The 19,066-nt window shown below is 46.0% G+C and overlaps 1 protein-coding gene across 1 annotated transcript in view; it reads right to left on the bottom strand.

Annotated features, from left to right (window-relative positions):
- Positions 1-18,723, bottom strand: part of LOC144935612 (sodium channel protein 1 brain-like) — a 31,959-nt gene extending 13,236 nt beyond the window's left edge. The window contains exons 1-13 of the mRNA XM_078862436.1: positions 18,507-18,723; positions 16,940-17,068; positions 15,517-15,602; positions 14,638-14,852; positions 11,149-11,337; positions 9,113-9,248; positions 7,860-8,068; positions 7,125-7,310; positions 5,537-5,707; positions 4,730-4,912; positions 3,506-3,779; positions 2,400-2,581; positions 814-1,260 (exon numbers count right to left, since the gene is read on the bottom strand). Of these exons, the coding sequence (XP_078718562.1) occupies positions 814-1,260; positions 2,400-2,581; positions 3,506-3,779; positions 4,730-4,912; positions 5,537-5,707; positions 7,125-7,310; positions 7,860-8,068; positions 9,113-9,248; positions 11,149-11,337; positions 14,638-14,852; positions 15,517-15,602; positions 16,940-17,068; positions 18,507-18,586 (2,487 nt within the window). The 5' untranslated portion in view covers positions 18,587-18,723. The remainder of the gene's footprint in view (positions 1-813; positions 1,261-2,399; positions 2,582-3,505; positions 3,780-4,729; positions 4,913-5,536; positions 5,708-7,124; positions 7,311-7,859; positions 8,069-9,112; positions 9,249-11,148; positions 11,338-14,637; positions 14,853-15,516; positions 15,603-16,939; positions 17,069-18,506) is intronic.
- Between the last annotated feature and the right edge of the window lie 343 nt (positions 18,724-19,066).

The raw sequence follows: 19,066 nt of genomic DNA on the forward strand, positions 1-19,066 counted from the left end.
ATCAAACATCCATGATCTATCCACTGAATGTACGAAGGCTTCCCCCAAGTCGTTGCCATCTCTCCCGGCCTCCGTGATGCGACACTCGAATGGAATCGGCTCGAGTGCAGAAGCTGCGCTGACTTGGTACATCGCAGGACCATCAGAGGTGATGAAAGGCTTCAGGAGGCCTTCATCCAATAGCACTTAGATCGTGACTGATGGTAATGTATGTAAGTATACAATACATTCCTATACGTATTATTCTAGCGTATGCGTGTTTGGTAAAGCCAGACTACATTGTCATTGTCTGCAGTGTTAAGTGCTCTTAGTCCTCCAGTCAACTCAGAGGGAAATCCTCCTGCTCCACCGTATGCCTCACAGTCTGCACTTGTCCGACACATTTATGCTTTGGGCTTCCCCCGGATTGCCCGTCTGGCCCTGTTGGCCACACAATGCCCTTGTCCAGTTCCAAAATGTTTCAGAGGAGCCCATGCATGGCGAGGGTGCAGTTTGAAACCTGGTTGATGGGTGGTGGGGCCACTCAATGTGTAGGTTTGGTGGTTGGGGTTGGCACCGGGAGCCTCCTTGTCAAGCCTATCCAGTGAAACATCCTGCGAGGACAACCACGGTTGTGCAGCCAAGGTCGGCGAGCGCACAAGGTGATTGGGCTACGCCAGCGCAATGCACCGGCACAAGACGACCATGCGGGTGGGGTGGTTGACACTAAAATTGTTCGTAACTGCCGACGAAAACTACTTTGAACTATTCTGGGGTGGAAGCTCAGACCACAGTGGGTGTCGTGAAAACGGTCATGGAGCGAGTGTTACTCACCAACGTGAAGCTGCTCAAGATGACCATGAAGAGCACTATCCCATTGAAGCCCGTCGTTTGGCAGAGGCGAAACACCATGCGCCTCACCGAGTTGAACGCTCCCACACACCCACCGCAGCACCCTGGGCCACTTCCCTCCCGGCCTCCGTCGCCGCCCTGCCGCCCCGTGCTCGCCTCCCCACCCGAGGGCTCTTCCCCGTGCGAACCTCGTCCTTCTCCATCGCCGCTGCCCACTGCTCGCTCCACGTCGGAGTCGCGACGTCGCTGGCGGTGGCAGAAGCAAATGCAGCTGGCGGAGAAACAGGGCGGCACCTGGACGCGCTGCTCCGGGCCCTCGGCCTGCTGGTGTTCCGCGTCGGACTCGTCCTCGGAGTCGTCCTCGCTCCACGACTTGGACTCTTGGCTTTGGGCACTGCTGCGGACCGAGCCTCCCTCCAGCTTGGCCGGCTTTGGGTAAAGAGAGACGGCAAGGTCGAGAGCATGGGTGGCTGGTCGTCATGGCAATGCGAAAGCAAAGCGTCGAGAATGGCAGAATTAACTTTATTTATTAAACGTGGGACCGCACGGAGATATTTAATTTAATTTGTAACAAAAATTGGATGAGTCTCTGTTTGTGAAAGTCAATAACATGCTCAGCTTGGTTGTATTACTTGTGATTATTTATTTCTCATTTTGTCACACATGGGCCAAGCAGGATTATTTCCTTGCTGGTAAGCTCCTCGAGTTGGACCAGCAAACACAACCCGAGTGTTGCTTCGCTGGCCAAACATCTGTTGCATAGTACTGTATGATAATAAACTAGGAGTGTAATGATGTAGCGGCCTCTATGTGCTTGTCGGGGTCATGTGAATGCCTTGCATGCAACACGTACATTGTTTAATTAAAACATCGATTCTTACACACACTATTGCAAGCACATATTGTGAGCTTCAGAATCAATGTTAATCAATGGATCAATGCATCTCTATACTGTACCTCTAGTCCTTCAATAGTCACTAAAAACAAGGGTGTTAACATTCCATAGGCCACATTCCAAAGGCAAAGATGGGCTGTATTTCAAAAGCGTATTTTGGCCACTTCTACCCACAACATCAGTGTCGCAAAGTACGGACATTTTGATCTGGTCCCTTCATACAATGGAACCAAAGGTCGACGCATTGCAATCACTTCGAGTAGGAAACCGTCTCTAACAATACTTATTTCAAAATTATTCTATGATCTTAGATTTGTGGGTTTTTGAAGGACAATTTCGGATTTTCGCATTCTTTACAATAATATAAAATGCAGCGTGTCTTCGTGACAAGTGAAACCACACGACGGCCACGTGCCACCACCTTTGGTTACAGTAACACGTATGCAAGTGACGTCACTTCCTGTGTCATCATACTTTCGGATGAATCAGATGAAAACTAATTTGGATAACCTTAATTTTTGTACCTCGGCTCCATTTCTGGATATTTTTCTTTATCCAGATTAACCTAAAAATCAGGAACTGCACCCCTAATCTATAGCATTCCAATGGACGGTTATTTAGCCAAGGCAGCAGACCCATCACTTTCGCTTGTGCGGTGAGTTTTGCGACTTACGTCAAGGATGACAGAGTTGTCTTTGAGGCTCGCGGTTCCCCCTGCCGTGGTGGAACTGTGCAGGAGGTCGTTCAGACGCTGCCAGGAGTTCCTCACTTCGGGGCTCACATCGTCGGACGTGGGCGTCCTCGCCAGGTGAGCCAAGGGCTTTGCCGGAGCGATGTAAATGTAATCCTGGGTAGCTGCACGCCACGTTGGTGTCATGCAGAGGGACATGTCATCATAATTTAGTCAATCGCCTTATTCTCAGTGCAAGAGCTACCACGGATGTCCGCCGGTAATGGGCGATGTTGCTCTGTGATTTTCACCCAATCAGATTAAATCGCAAGTAATTTTACGAATTTTGACCCTGACAGCGGCACACATGAGCCTTTTTTTTGTTCGCATAAAAGTCACCGGATCTGTAATGTCCACTTTGAAGCAGACACTGCACCAGGAGTTTTATGGTCAATACACCGGCATTATTAACCAGGGCGGTCACTAAGCTCGACACACAAACTTTTGCAACAAGCGGCAAGCGTGGTCCCACTCGGCCCTGTCGCCGCCCCGTGGTGTGGAGAATCAGCAATTCCATGTGGGCAAGACAAACAACGACGAGGTCCTAGATACTACAATACAGCCGTGTTACTCCATTGCCTCCTCAACCTGGAGCCACCAAGTCAAGTGTGTGGTGAGAACTCACGAGGCCAGGATGAGTCTCAAGAGTGGCCTGGGGCAAAAGAACGGCAATAAGGCAACAATAAATCTGAGCAAGAAGAACTGCGTTCCTGGAGAAATCGAAACTACTGCACGAACACAAATCGATATTAGAGACGATAATTTTCTCCGAAATCAAAGTTAGCTCAGACAAGTTACACTTTAAAAACCGTTCAAAGTACACTGGTGCGTGTGTGTACGTTTGTAAGTTGAACTTCATTCCCACCGAAAGTAGCCAACCGTGCTAATCGGAGGTGCAGAAGAAAGACAATAAACTATGGGTCTCTGTGCGAGTCTATGTATGTATGTATATTGAACATCTTTTTCACCGTACGTAGCCAACCGTGCTAATTGGTGGTACGGGGGGAAAGACAACAAACTAAACACAGTGTGTACAGCGCGCCGCGCACCCTGCACGCTGGCCACGCTGCTGCGATGCAGGTTATGGTAGGTGCCAACGTCCATGTCGAGCCGAGCGTGCTCGCCACGACGCGAGGCGGCCTCCTTCTTCCTGCGCCTGAAGCGCGAGGGCTTCGTCGAGATGTGGAACGTGCGCCGCGGCTTGAACCCCGTCAGGAAGTGCTTCATGCTCGCCGACTTCGCCGTCTGCTCTCCGCTCGACCTCGCCTTGAGGGTGTCCCCGCCGAACGAGGCGAGCAGCAGAGCGAGGAAGAGGTTCAGCACCTGCCGGGAGACGGAGCCCGACGCGTCCCCGTTGGCGCATTTTCACATCTCGCGAGTCCGCACAGAGGACTTTAACCCTTTCCCGTTCCAATGACGTATTCATATGTCATCACAATGAAACTGGAATAAATGTTTTAACAAAATAACATTATCAGTTAAATTTCGATTTAAAGCTTTCGTGACTGCAGGGATTCATCTTCTTGGTTATTTCGGTAAAGTCACGTAGAATTGAAATAATAAAATAAGAACAGGTCTGTCGACAGACCTGTTCTCCACCTGAGGACGGCTACTTGCGTTGTGGCCGAAACGTCGTGAGAATTATTTTATTATGTTTTATTTTTATTATTTTATTATTTCAATTCTACGTGACTTTACCGAAAGAACCAAGAAGATGAACATTATCAGTACCGAGGCTCCCACAAGGCCACGCGGCAGGGAGCGTGGCACAGTTTGTGCCAGCTATCGTAGAGTGCAGTCCCATCGCTAATGCTCACTGCGGTGAGTACAATGTCTTTAAAAACAACGGTGCTATGCCTCGAAATAGAATTCGTGGTGAGCCGCTTGCACGTTCCGAGATTCAGAGGTGAAGGGGACCCACCCGGTAACTGGCAGAAGTCTCACAACGGGAAGGGGTTGAGAACTGCAGCAGCTTGACAATATTACGGCCAATATTTTTGTTCGAGCTTTAAAACAATCGGCGTAGATTTACATTTGTAAATACAAATAAAAATACTTTTTGTTTTCAAAATCACGGTTGAGCACTTGGTATGTCAGACTGTTTCATCACGTCCGAACTCTGTGCGGACACCACACTGCGGATATCACCTCTTTTATAAAGTTGGCCAATTCAATAAAACGTATTGACTCAAATTATCTACCTAGCGCTGTACATTGCTACCTCTCGAACCGTGGGGGGTGGGGGGGGGAAACCCCCCAACCATTTCACTCACCAAGAAGCCGCCGACGACGTAGGTGAGGATGAAGAGAGGGACGCAGTAGTAGATGTTGGAGCACACGAGGCATTCGTAGAGCGGCTCGATCCACTCGCCGCACAGCACGCGGAACACCATGAGGAAGGAGGAGTAGAAATCCAGGAAGTTCCATCTGGGGACCTGCCCGCTGGCGAATTTGTTCTGCGTGGGACAAGAGGGCAGCGGCGTCAGCGGAATCGATGCACGGCCACCGGCCTGGGTCAGCGCTCTCCTCCTGAGCGCGGAGCCTCGCCCGTAGGGTCGCCGCGTCAGCACGATACTGCGACGTGTTCGCTACGATAAGATCCCCAATAACTGGATCGCCCGTTTTCCGAAAATATCGTTACATTATGCCAATTGTTGCTTGTTTTAATATTCTTTAAATAAAAAGCGTATTTCCTGACAAAATATACATGAAGCCACAAACCATATTTTTATATTTGTAAATAAGTAACTATTATATATGACATTTGTTTTGGATTAATTGACCGAATGGCAATCACATTATATTATAATTTTGGTAGTTGCCATAATTGTTTAAGCTGCAATGTTTAGGAGATTTTTGGCGGGCTTATGTCGAGTGAACTGCGGTTAAATAACTTTTCCGTAATTTCTATTCTTACTGGAAGTACAGCAAAAGCACAAAAACAATCCAGTAAAAATGCGAATTGCAGTTTAAAAGTTGTGCAAAACTGATATACAGGAATGAGATTCATCATCATACGGATAGGAAACACGATGTCCTATCCGTACAACGAAGTGTGAATTCGCGGCAATCCTCCTCACCCGGTTGGTGTAGTAGTCTCGGCCGATAAGCTGCATGCCGATGACGGCGAAGATGTAGATGACCAGGGAAAAGATGACGGTGAGGTTTCGCATCTCGCCGATGGCGCTCTTCATCACACGGATGAGGAGGTTGAGCGTCTTCCACTTCTTCGCCAGCTTGAACACTCTCAGCTGGGTTTCGAATTAAGTTCATGGTTAGGGTTACTTTGTTTCATTACGGTCGCTGAGCACATGCCCCAAAGGTCCATAAAACGACAAGTAGCCAGCAACAAACAGCGCTGATGAACGCGTCATAAATCAGGGTTAACAGGCTTCTTAAATTGAGCAGGGTGATTATGAGAGCTTTGGAGAAGAGGCGATGGCAGAGAACTCCTGAGTCGAGCAGAGCAAAGAAAGAAGCAGAGAGAGAGAGGAGTGTAAATCTAGACTCGGCAAAACAGTTCCCATTGCTTAAAAAAAAAATCCACTATAATATCCTCCATTCAGAGCAAATGAATTCAACCATATAAATATACTTTAGCATTGGAAACCTAAAAGAGCATTTTAATCACGGACATTTTTTTCAACAATGTTATACATTTATCCTTCAAAGTACCTATCGTGGACACAGACTGAATAATTCTTAAATTTTTTCATAATTTGTCACTCAAAGGGATAATCCCTGTAAAAATCACCAAGCCTGGAAACGCAAAAAAGCCCAAGCAGCTTGCTCCTATCAGCATTACTTAATACATGCCGTCAAACATTTGCCTTCATTTTCAAGGCAGATCACAAGAGTGCAAACAAAGTTATGCCCGACGATTATGAGTATTCACGACTACAGCTATTTAAATTTTTGTATGTAATTACGTTCTCAATTAATGACATTTTAATGGTTGAAAATCACTCTGAGATGCCCAAACGTAAAGGGAGCTCTCTCTCTCTCTCTCTTAATATTATAAACAGATGTCATCCATAACTGAATTCTTCCTAGTACTGTATCCGCATTCCGCAGATACGAGGATTCACCCTTTTATCTGTGAGTCACCTGAATGTGATCGCCCAGAAATAGCAAAATAGTCATCCTCTAAACTGCATATTTTTACATACAAGAGGAGGCACTGGAACGTGGTGCAAAATTCATCCTATTATCAGCATTAATCGGGACGGATAACTACACGATATCTATCTGTATTAATGTTTGTGGAATGCTGAAAATTAGGATCTTCAAATTGTACCCCACCCCCCCCAGTAAAAGCATATAAGGGGAGTATTGCAGCACCCTATGCAGTATAAAGTATAGGGTTGCCATATGTCCTAGTTTTCCTGGAATTATCTTCCTTGTAAGGGAGCTGTCCTGGGAAAGCTGTAATGTTTTCCCAGGACGTTAAAAGTGCCAGTTTTTCTCAGCTGCGTCGTAGTAATAATTATAATAATGATACACCACTTAAGAGAGGGCATATATGTATAGGTCTCCCTTCTTCCGGTCTTGTGGGATATTCTTCCTCCTGTGATAACGTCTCGCTTCTACTGTGATCTCACAGGTGGCAACCCTAACCCAGAGGTGGTGGACTCATTGCGAAGGTGGCGGTACATAGCCCATACGTACAATGCGGAATGTACGGATGATGGAGATGTTGATGTTGGTGTTGCTCATGGAGTCGAGAATCCACTCCACCACGCTCGTAATCACCACGCAGAAGTCAAAGATGTTCCAGCCCAAGTGGAAGTAGACGACGGGAAAGAGAGCCGTCAACTTGAGCACTGCCTCCGCTATGAATATGGTCGTCAGCACCTGCAGAAAAAAATCACAATGGACTGAATTGTCAGGAATCGTACATTATGGATAAAGCTATTACATGTTTTAAGGAAAGACATTCCGATGTTCCAAAGCCTGAGTGAAAATTGGGATTTGTCATGGAATTTAAAATGTTCTGGCCTCGTGTTCGACTCATCATACAGGCACAGGTAGCACAGGGGTGGGCAGGGACCTATGAGCAGTAAATGGGGGCCAATGTTCGAACATTGCCCCGTTTTATCATGGCCTCAAGGCTTTCACTTGGAATGATCACAATGCTTGAGATAAATCCGAACAACCATGAAAACTGTTGCTTGTGAGGACAATCAACAAAATACAATAAGTATACATAAGGGTATTTTTGAACCCATCCCCTTGACTACACATTTAAAATTCATTCAAACTCCCTCTGCCTCCCTAACCAAGACGTTTTCTTAGCGGCCAGGGGCTGAAGCATATCATTCATCTCCCGAGTCTCCGGCGTGGGGGGGGGGTGATGGGCTTCATGGCCCCCCAACCCCCCTGGCGCCACCTATTCCGGGGTACCGTATTCCCGACGTCGAGGGCACTGCTGTAGGGGGCATTGTGGTAGTCGATGGCCATCATGATGGTGTTGGTGATGATGAGAATGGTGATGAACGTCTCGAAGAAGCTGGAGGTGACCAGGGTGCGCAGCCGTTGCCGGAAGGCCACGAATGCTGAGCAGCAGCATAGCGAGTTCAGGCAGGCGACGAGTCTCTCCCGAGGGCGCCTGGCTGCGCGCACCGACAGGAGGGAGCAGGGAGGAACATGGCTGGCGATCGGTGGGCGTAGTAAGGCCAAGGAGATGTCCGGGTGGCTCAGTGGACAGAGCCTCACTGTGCTTGCACTGCTGAGACCCTGGTATTGAAACCAGATTTCAGCCACTGGGAGTTAAGCGGGTTCTCAAGCGTAGTGAGTTGATGGTCTCAGCCTGGTCATTAATGACTGCACACAAAAGGAAAACGCATTTTTAAAATGATATTTTTCACTTAATTTGGATAAATTCCAGCTCAGATATTTAAAGTGATCATATTAACTGCCATGCGATGAACATTTCTCTGTAGCTGTGAGTGTGACCAGGTGTGTCCCCCTCGTGTGTGGATATAATTAAAGTGTTTTTTTAAATCTCAGAATTAGTTTCGTGAAATCGCCTTCCACATGCCATTCTATAGGGTGATGCAATGCTCCGGGATAATTCTAAATGGATACTTCATCTCATAACATGACACCAACAGGACAATTGGAATAAGTTGAACCACAGTGAAAGTACGAAGCGCGGAGCTCCGTGCTCTGTATTCTTAGGTTTTTTCGGTAAAGTCACGTAGGTAAAAAATTAAAATTAATAAAAGTAAAATACAAATAAAATTTAAATCACGACGTTTCGGAGGCAACACAAGCTTCCATCTTCAGGTGGAACGGTTCCATTTCGGAGGCAACACAAGCTCCCGTCTTCAGGTGGAACCGTCACAGCACGATTGCTGTATCAAGTAAATGAGAGATTCCAAGAGATACTACCCCGTATATATACTGGTTGAGGGGGGGGATGGGCTAGGACAGCAAGCGTGCTGTGACGGTTCCACCTGAAGACGGAAGCTTGTGTTGCTTCCGAAACGTCGTCATTTTTATTTTATTTTTATTTTACTTTTATTAATTTAAATTTTTTATCTACGTGACTTTACCGAAAAAACCTAAGAATATGAATCCTTGCAGTCACGAAAGCTTCCAATCTAGAACTCCGTGCTCTGGTCATGGTGTTCCACTGCCAAGTCAGCACCCACTGAGCTGTAAGGTGGAGCCTGCGCCCAAGTGGTCGAGGCCCTGGGAGATGCTGGAGTCCACGGAGAGGTCCCCTGGCTGCCGGGTGGACATGTGCATGTGCGCCTCCTTATTCACGCTCATGATGGCCTCCACCACCTGGAAAAGAAGCGAATTCGATCACTGTTACTCTTTCTTTTCCACCGGCACATCCGAGCCAATCCAGCGAGGGGCCCTCACGCTATGGGCAGTTTTCCACTGAATATTTTCTGAGCTGAGCCAGAACTAAACTAAAAAACCGTAGCCTCACCGTACGTCTAAATGTTGTTCAGGGCCAAGCAGGACCAGGGGCAGGGTTCATATTTTGCGTATATGCTGCCTCAGTCCATAACATGCATGTGACGTTGGCAGCACGGCTCAGGGTCTGCGGAGACAACACATCCTGGCACGTTGTGTGCTGTACCCGGCATGCTGGCTTGGCGTAGCCCTGGCATGGCTCGGTTGTTCAGTGGAAGAGAGCCGCATAAATGTTGCTCTCAGCAAATGTGACGGAGAGGGTGTGTGACCCGTTCGCGACAAGTTCTCATGTGGTGGCACACACCTATAGTTCAATGATTTGGAGATTCTGCACTCACCACAATAGTTTAGACTCGTTGAGTTGACAGGAACAAAATGAACAGGATCTCCGTGTTCCAAACTCTTTATTTTACTTGCAGCAAACTGGCTGATTAAAGACGAGGTTTATGTAATGATCTGTGGACATGGCAGTGGGACCAGGTGATTTGTTATTAACGTTATCAATTTAATCATTGTACCAATTAATCAACTTGCGAAGAGAGGAAATCATTACTTGCCTTCTATAAAAGTGGACACAGAATATAATTACCACTAACTTACAAGCAAGCCTCCAAAAAACCTAACCCGAATATAAACAGCTTAGCCTGAGGATTCATCGTAAAACAGCTGAAAGTACGGTAGAACCCCTATAAACGACGGTAATTGGTTCCACGAAACTCGGTCGTCGAGTCATTTAGTCATTAAGGGAGGATAGAAAATACATGTTAGAAGCTTGATTTGTTCCGATAGCATCGAGTTACCCTTTTCACTCAAGAAACATACTTGATCATATTTAAACAACGGATATTAACACGTAAAGATACTAACAACATTATAAATACGCACATAATATTAAAAGAAACATGGTTAATCAATGCATTAATTTAAATTTACTTTTCCTACAACAGCCCGTCGTTAACAAGGGGATGACCGGTAAGCGAACACATTGGGCTCTACGGAGGCCCATCGTTAAGTGATTAGTTGTTAACAGGAGCCGTCGTTAAGACGGGTTCTACTGCAGTAAGACTATGATTTCAGTTTCAGTTTCATTTATTTGGTATAGCCCTGTCAACCATTCGGCTCTTGAATCGGTGCAACCGCAACAAACAAAAACATGAACAAGAAAACATCTTAACAGAAAAATCTTAAACAGAAAAATCCAGGAAAAAAACGACAGTGCCATCAACCTCTGGGTGCAGTGGTACATACCTGTCGGTGTATTGTGTGAGCGTATCAAACTCACAACCCCACTGAGCCGCAAGGTGGCCACAGGAGGTGGGAGTTGTAGCAAAGAGCTTCGTGAACCCGTCCGTGGCAGTTGACCGACTGGCCAAACAGGCCGATGCAGGACTCTCCTGACACACCGTCTCTCGGGACTCAGTGAGACTATTCTGGATTAATCAATGCCCTTATCGATCTGTATCACAAGATGTTTCATTCGCCTATCGGTGTGTCAGTCAATTTGTCTGTCATGGCACTTGTTGAGTTTCGTCATAGAGCGTTGAGTTCAGCTTTCTTCTGACCGCAGAAGAAACCAGGGACCAATGGTATAGATGTTGAGCTACGCATAACCTTTGACCTCAGGCAATGAAACCCTGAGCAAGCAAGCAATTGCATGGCTGCACACGCTAACCCTCTAGTTTACCCTTAGAACTACCATCACATTAGCCGCGTTGACGAGCGCAAACGCAGAGTCGCGGCGATGCGACGGGTGCGGCAGCACCTGTCTCTGCTTGCGCTCCGCCTCGGCCCGCTCCTTCCTCTCCTCGTCCAGCAGCTGCTGGTGGTGCCGCAGCTCGCGCTCATACGAGGAGGCCACCACGGCCAGCACGAGGTTGACGACGTAGTAGCCGCCCAGCATGATCACCACCATGAAGAAGCCGATAAAGTACTGCCCAGAGGCTCGCAGCACCTGCGACCGTGGAAGCCACGCGGAGAGTGGGCGGAGGTCGCAAGCTCGTTCGTACGGACATTCGTGGGAAGTGCTGTTTCATAAACTATTATTTGTTTTTAGAACTATGAACTGTTTTTTATTTGACCGGGAAAGGCCCACTGAGCTATGTAGCTCTTTGTCAGAAGCGATCTGGCCACAAATGATAGCTCAACGAAGTGGCTTATCACGTGCAAATGTAAAGCAGCCAAATACTCTAAATGCATGTTTATTATTGTGGAGGGAAAAACCTGAGGTCCCGGGGAAAAATCCATGCGACACGAAGGAGAACATGCAAACTTCAAACATACAGCAGGCGTCAGGGTCGGGATCAACCAAACCCACGACCTACAGCATACCAGGCGAGATAGTTAACATCTTGCCACCATGGCACCCCTGCTCACCAATAACTGGTGAGCAGCTGCTAACGTTGGTAAGGTCCACATGGCAGTGGTGGGATCTGTGGTGTAGCTGTTAAGTTCAAGTTCATTTATTAGGTATCAGAGGTGTGGACTCGAGTCATGTGACTTGGACTCGAGTCAGACTCGAGTCATGAATTTGATGACTTGCGACTCGACTTGGACTTGCATAACAATGACTTTGTCCCACCTATGAGATGTGGACTCGAGTCATGTGACTTGGACTCGAGTCAGACTCGAGTCATGAATTTGATGACTTGCGACTCGACTTGGACTTGCATAACAATGACTTTGTCCCACCTCTGTTAGGTATAGCACTGTGAGCCATTCGGCTCTTGAATCGGGTGCAACCTCAACAAACAAAAAACAAAAACATGAACAAAAAAAACATCTTAAAGTGAATATGTGACTGAGTGCAAACAGAAAATGCAAGAAAAGACAGCAACATATTGCAGAAAAAAACACCGTACACCAACGCTGTGTGCAAAAATCCCAGTGGGATGCAAGTGTGCAGGTAGTGCAACTGCACCAGGGTCCATGGGTCGGAGAGGCTCGGGTGATGGAATACGAAGAGGAGGGAAACTGGACATGGAGGTGCCCATTTTATTCTGTGCACAAAGGTCCATGCTGATCACACCACGCCGCTGGGTGGGACCAGCACTGTGCGTGTCCGCATTCCTCTGCTGATGTTGACCACATCCTACTGGGTACTCATTTTATGCCGTTGACCTGTGAAAGTGTTTGGTTTAACCTGCTTAGCTTAGGAATACAATGATATTATTAAGGGATATTCGATAACTGAATAGAACACGAAAATGTGAGAAAAATATGAATGTTATTTACCTAGACAAAGCTAGATGAATCCAGTTTTATGGTTAAACATTTCCACGCCGCCACATGACTTAGACAAAAGTATCCATGTTGGGTGTTGCCATGACAACCACATGACGCCGATGAAAGGGCTTGCTGCATGCGCAACTAAACACATCTCAAGACTCGTGTCAAAGTTTGCGTGTTGCTCAGCAGCACGGGAAACCTGACTCACGCGGTGTTGTCGAGCTACATGCACAACAAAAATAGACGAAGCGTTTATTATTGCAGCGACGTTGAGATGACACTTGCCATATTGTAGCAGTTCTCCCAGTAGTCGATGGTGATGATCTGGAAGGAGGTCATCATCGCCCAGCCAAAGTTGTCGAAGCTGGTCGCCCCATAGTTTGGGTTTTCACCGATGTCTGGCAAACACGTGTAGTTTGCGGGGCAGTGACTGAAACAAAACCACAAGGAGAGGCACATTTCCATGTCTCTACCCAGTAATTTTTATGTTTGCTCGATACAACTAATGGTTTTCCATCATACCATTTACCATATTCTCCGGCTTATAAGACACTCTTTTCCCTGATATTTTAAAGCAAAAAGTTGGGGATGCCTCTTAATATCCAAGAGGTGTGTGTGTGTCTGTCATCGGATTTACGTACGTTTATTGACTCCGGGTAGAGATTGGGGGTGCATCTTACTTTCTGGAGCACTTCATAATCCAGAGAACATGGCAGTAGTTGCCGACGAGAGTGTGCAAAATTTTGATGGCGAGTGAATTTATAAAACTCAGAACAAGTCACCTGGTGCCAGTGCCGTTTCCACAAACCATGACTTCAATGTCGTCCGTGATCAGCCAGTTTGCTGTAAACAGAAGAAAGAGCTGCAGATGTGGAGAAGCAAATTCACGTCGTTACAGTAAAAACTAACCACCGTGTATGGATGATGATGATGATGACGAGGATGATGATGATGTTGCTGCTAGTGGTGGTCATGAAATCATGACCACCAATTATCTATGGACAATAGCACACATATGTGGAGTCATTTTATTTATGTGGCTAGTTGGCCACAAATGACAGGATCCACCAACGGCAATACCCATATCGATGTGGATCAGAGTTTCATAATATGAGGAATATAAAGACGATAAAATACGTGTACGTGAACAGTTCATTTTTCGATCCACTGCTGGATGAGGGCCTCCACATGCCATGCGAGTCATGAAGGTTATTTTACCATACTGCACCATGCCGGTCAGTGCGGGTTGGTGAAGGCATTGAGCATAGATATTGTAACATAATACAGTACAACAGTGGCGTTTGCTTTACTGTCCACTGCCAACAACGTATAAACTACTTTATATGGTTTAGAAGCATGACCAATAATGAGAAATATCGAACGTACATTTTAAAAGTGTGCAAAGAAGAATTGAGAGGTGCATGCTTGGAGTGATATTGAGAGAGAGAGAGGAGCACATGGTTTAGAGAACATACACAGATCAATGACATCATCCAAAATTAAAAAAAAACCAGTCAGTGTGCTCGGGCAGGGCGCATCACAAGGGATGACAGGCAGTGGTCAAGAATAACAAAGTGTGGCAGTCCAGGAACATCCACCAAGGAGACAGCATGTTAACTACCTCACCTGGTATACAGGAGGTCGTGGGTTCGATCCTGATCCCTGATACCTGTATATTTGGAGTTTGTGTGTCTCTCTCCCCGTGGTCACGTGGATTATTTTCCAGGTCCTCCGCTTTCTCCCTCCACATTTGAACACATGCGCTTAGAGTATTTGGCTGCTATAAATTTCCACATGATAACCCCCTTCTCTGAGATGTCATTTGTGGCCACGTCGCTTCTAAAGAAGAGCTATAAAGCTCAGTGGGCCTTACCTGGTAAAGTAAAAAATTGTTTAAGTTGTTTTGTTGTTATTACATCTGCGGATCATGAGAGGTCTGTGGTTGGCTTGGGGAGGCCTACATCCAGTATTGGATTGACCGTGGCTGAGGATGATTGCGGCGACGAAATCACGTAAAGTCAAGTGCCCGCTTACACTTGTTTTGCACGTAGTTGCTCCACTCAGCAGCGGAGAGGGAGCTCGTGGCCGGGTCGGGCAGGATTACGCACTTCTGACGCAGCACACCGCGGAAGATCTGCAGGCCGAAGAGCGAGATGATGATGAGCGCGAAGATCATGAGCAGCATCACGTTGAGGAGCAGCCCCGCCGACTTGAAGATAGCCCCCACGATCGTCTTCAGTGCTACGTAAGGTGCGAAAGAAGTTCAACATGCACACATGCATTCACCAGAAGGAAAAAAAGCAACAAAAACACACTCAAGTATTTGCACCATTGGAACCTCATTTGCCAGTAAAAAATATGATAATTGTTTTTTTACCCTTCTATCTGGCAACAAAACTGACAACCTTTTTATAAGGAGTCATGTTTGCATAAGACCACAATACCTGCAGTCATAATGCAATCAACTTCAAGGACAGTGCACATTATCAGAGTAATGTTTTTGTTTGCATTATGACTGCAGGTATTGTGGTCTATGCAAACATGACTCCTTGTAAAAAGGTGTCAGTTTTGTTGCCAGATAGAAGGGTAAAAAACAATTATCACAGTCAAGTATGTATGTTAAAGATCTTTCACGCTGTACTCAGCCAATCGTGCTAATCGCACCCGCACCACTCAAACGAAAGCAAAGAACGAGCAGCTGTGAATTAAATATTGTTAAGAGTCAAACAGCGACCACAATGTCATAATAAGCTTTTTTTTGTGGTCGCTGCTTGTCTTCGTAAGCTCGACCAGGTGAGCCAGAGCCAGTCTCGTTCACATCGTGCCGAACAGCCACTCGGTAACAACCAGAAAACACATTTGTGGCCAACTCTTAATGCAGAAGCTGGCAGCTGTTGCACGTTACCAGGGAGGATGGCGATCATCTTGAGAGCTCTGAAGGCTCGCAGAGCTGAGAGGCCCGGAAGGAAAGGGAAGGCTATCGTCATGTACCTATAAGAGAAGGTGAGGATTGAGCAACGACAGCGACAACGTTAAACAACTTGACAGTGGGCATTGAAGCAGTGCATTGCACACACTCACGCTTTGCACGACATTTATAAACTAGAAAATCCCTGTGAAATGTCACGGTTTACCCTCTCCAAAGACTCAAATTGTGTCTTACACATGTTTCCCAGACTCTCGTTCATTTTACAAAACTATTTCCAGCTGCCGACTAATAAATTCAGAGGAATGTTAACAGTGTTTAGAATTGCATAAAACCCCATGAGATAAGTGTGGTTACATTTTTCAGTCGGGTTTTTTTCCACCTAGGTTGGCTACGTGCGGTGCGAAAGAAGTTTAACATAACATACATCGCTCATCAACATCATTACCATACGGGTCCAGGTTCCTTTCCGTCCGGATGAGCCTGTAACTCGACAACAAGATTACTTAAGCAAGTAATTTGCTGAAGCAGGCTGACTCACGGACGGGAAGAAAATGTCCTTATAATGTCGATAAACTAACATTAGGTCAGTGTATAATGTTTTTAGTAGCTCATCCTTACAACATTTCCATAACATGTGTGAATAACACGCGTTTATATGAAACAAAATTATGAAATAATGTCAGCATGCTGAATAATTCGCGAGCACATTTAACTATACAATGCACAACAAGTATGGAAAATCATGGGGATTGATGTTAATGTTCTTGTTGTTAAGGAATGCATGAATCAGGGTACAAACAAAAAAGTTGAGATGTACCATTGACTGTGAACAAAAGTAAGTGTAAATTTTGATTTAAAGCTTTCGTGACTGCAGGGATTCATATTCTTGGTTCTTTCGGTAAAGTCACGTAGAAGGGAAACAATATAAAACAATAATATTTCGACTGCAACACAAGCAATCATCATCAGGCGTGAAAAACACAGCAATACATTTTGAAAAAAGTGGCGTTTTTTTATTATTTTATTGTTTCCCTTCTACGTGACTTTACCGAAAAGTAAGTGTGCTTGGTAATGCCAGATTGTTAAAAGGGATGATGATCAGACTGCTGATGGAGTGTCAGCCAAATGAGAGAACGTGCCTGAGAGTATGACCCCCCGAGAGATTGGGTGACGAGATGAGCACATGCCAGCCAGGGAGACCCCCTGTGGCAGCTGTACCTACGTGGCACAAGGTGTATGCAACACCGCCCTGACAATGGGGCACCAGTCTGCTTGTAGGGGACGATGTAGTTTTAGGGGTTTTCCAATGAGGTAAATTGTGAATAATTTTTTTCTAATTGTGACCATGACGTTGGCAATGATGACCATCTTGCTTCGTGAGAAAATTGTCGCAACTGACGCGAGGATGATGACGATGAAGTCGAGCCAGTTCCACGCGTTGCGCAGGTAAGAGTACGGGTGGAAGACAAAGCCCCGAGCCAGCGTCTTGATGAGAAACTCGCCCGTGTAGATCGCCGTGAAAATGTAACTGTGAAATAAAAAAAAACATTAAATAATATACAGCCCCTGGGGAGGGGTGGCGGCGGGGGAGTGGTTATGAACACGTGTAACCTGCGTGTGATTCTGGGCCACGGCTGACATCTGTGGTCAGTGATATACAAACCCATCGTGATCTGTCAACATCCTGCATAACTGGGTGGCTTCAGCAGCAAAGCAAGCGGCTCTCAAAGGGAAGGTTGCAGAGTCCAAATTATTTTTTTGGGAGTGACTCCAGCCCATCATCCCACCGGGGACGATTAAATTGAGTACCACTTTGTGCGGAAGTAAACAGTGGTTTCCCATGGAAAGACTTGCCCGTGTCATAGGATTGTGGTATTTACACCACTGGATCAAGGCTGTAAATAGAATATGAGCACCGCCTCTAAGCTCATTTGAGCAAGAATTCACTTTGACTTTGGAACAACCTACTTGACGGGAAGGCTTGGGGAGAGGTTCAGTAACGGATTGGCAAAATTACATATTGTTATTTTATGCAGTGCATTATGTGACAATAAGTAATTCTTGAGATGTGATAATGCCTATTATAACAATGAAACATCAAAGGATGGAAATATAAATAATGACACCACCTGGTAATAGAGTTGCATAACCACCGTATTATATTTCAAGGTGTGCAAGGAATACTTTAATACATCTTTATCTTGACATCAACATTGACGAATTGATTGATTTGTCTTTCGCTTAAGCGAGCGAGAATCTACTTAGATTCACAGTATTTCCGCTTTACAACATAGACGCGAAGAATATATTTAGACAAAAAGAGACAGTTGTTATTTATTTATATGATTTGCAATATGGGCTACGACACTGTGGCAATGTTGCACAATACTCTTATACATTTACAGTGCATTACGTTTAACGTTATACTTCAGCATGAACAGTGATCAGATCAATAGCGATGACAACAATGACAGGGCAGCAGGGTAGTTTCAGTGGTAACACTGTGTGCCTCACACCAGAAGGCCTTGGCATTGAGTCTCTTACCCAGGCCTCTTTCTATGTGGAGTTTGTGTGCTCTCCTCCCTGTTCTGAAAGCGTTTCCTCCGGGTTCTCCCGGTTTCCGCCCATAGCTATGAAGAGCACATATAATGTAACCGGTCTTGGCCAAACATCCCAATGCTGAATAAAATTACCTGCAAAATGCTCAATTGGGATATTACACAAAGCAGCAGCAGCATCGCAGCTGTTGGCATGACCCTCCTGAACAAAGCACCTTGAAGACGGTAAGACTTGCCTGGGTAAACAAGACAACAATAACAATCTCCTCGTCGTCTCCTGCCACCACAGTTAAATGTTATTCTGGAATCGGGGGACACGTGATCATGGCCCTGTCCGCAGCCCTTGCACTGGGCTGTGTATTGAAGCAATGGGTCGTTCAATCGTGTGATCGCGGATGCTTTACTTACTCGGCCAGTGGATAGGATTTGTTCGTCGCCAGGATGATCATGTTGACGAAGATCGTCAGGATGATGAATGAGTCGAACATCGTTCGCGCCGTCAAGGACAAAACCCACAGCACTCGCCTGCCTCGCGCGTTCCCCAGCTCCCCTGCAGGGCAGCTCAAGCTGAACCCAAGCGGTGTCGTGTTGCGTAACGAGGCAATTCGAAACCAAAACCATCCGAATGTTGTCGCGCCACCAAATCAGATCTTAGTGAAGTGGCAGAGAGAGAGAGGGGGGTCTGAGCCTGCCTCGAAAGGGCTTCTTCAATGGGCAATCTCCATGCACGACAGCCGTTAGAGGCCACGGGGTTGTGATCAGCAGATCGCAAGCTAGGGCTGAACGATTAATCGATTTCAAATCAAAATCGCAATTTGAAACAATTCGATGAGCAAATCGCAAAGGCTGCGATTTGAAAAGTTCTGTGACTTTCTTGTTGGAATTGTTAAATTTGTTATTATTTTCACTTCATTTATTTAACTTAATTGTTCTATGTTTGTTCTATTTCAATTAAAACATTTTAAGAC

Source organism: Lampetra fluviatilis, chromosome 13 (genome assembly GCF_964198595.1).
Source record: "Lampetra fluviatilis chromosome 13, kcLamFluv1.1, whole genome shotgun sequence".
Taxonomy (NCBI): Eukaryota; Metazoa; Chordata; class Hyperoartia; order Petromyzontiformes; family Petromyzontidae; genus Lampetra; species Lampetra fluviatilis.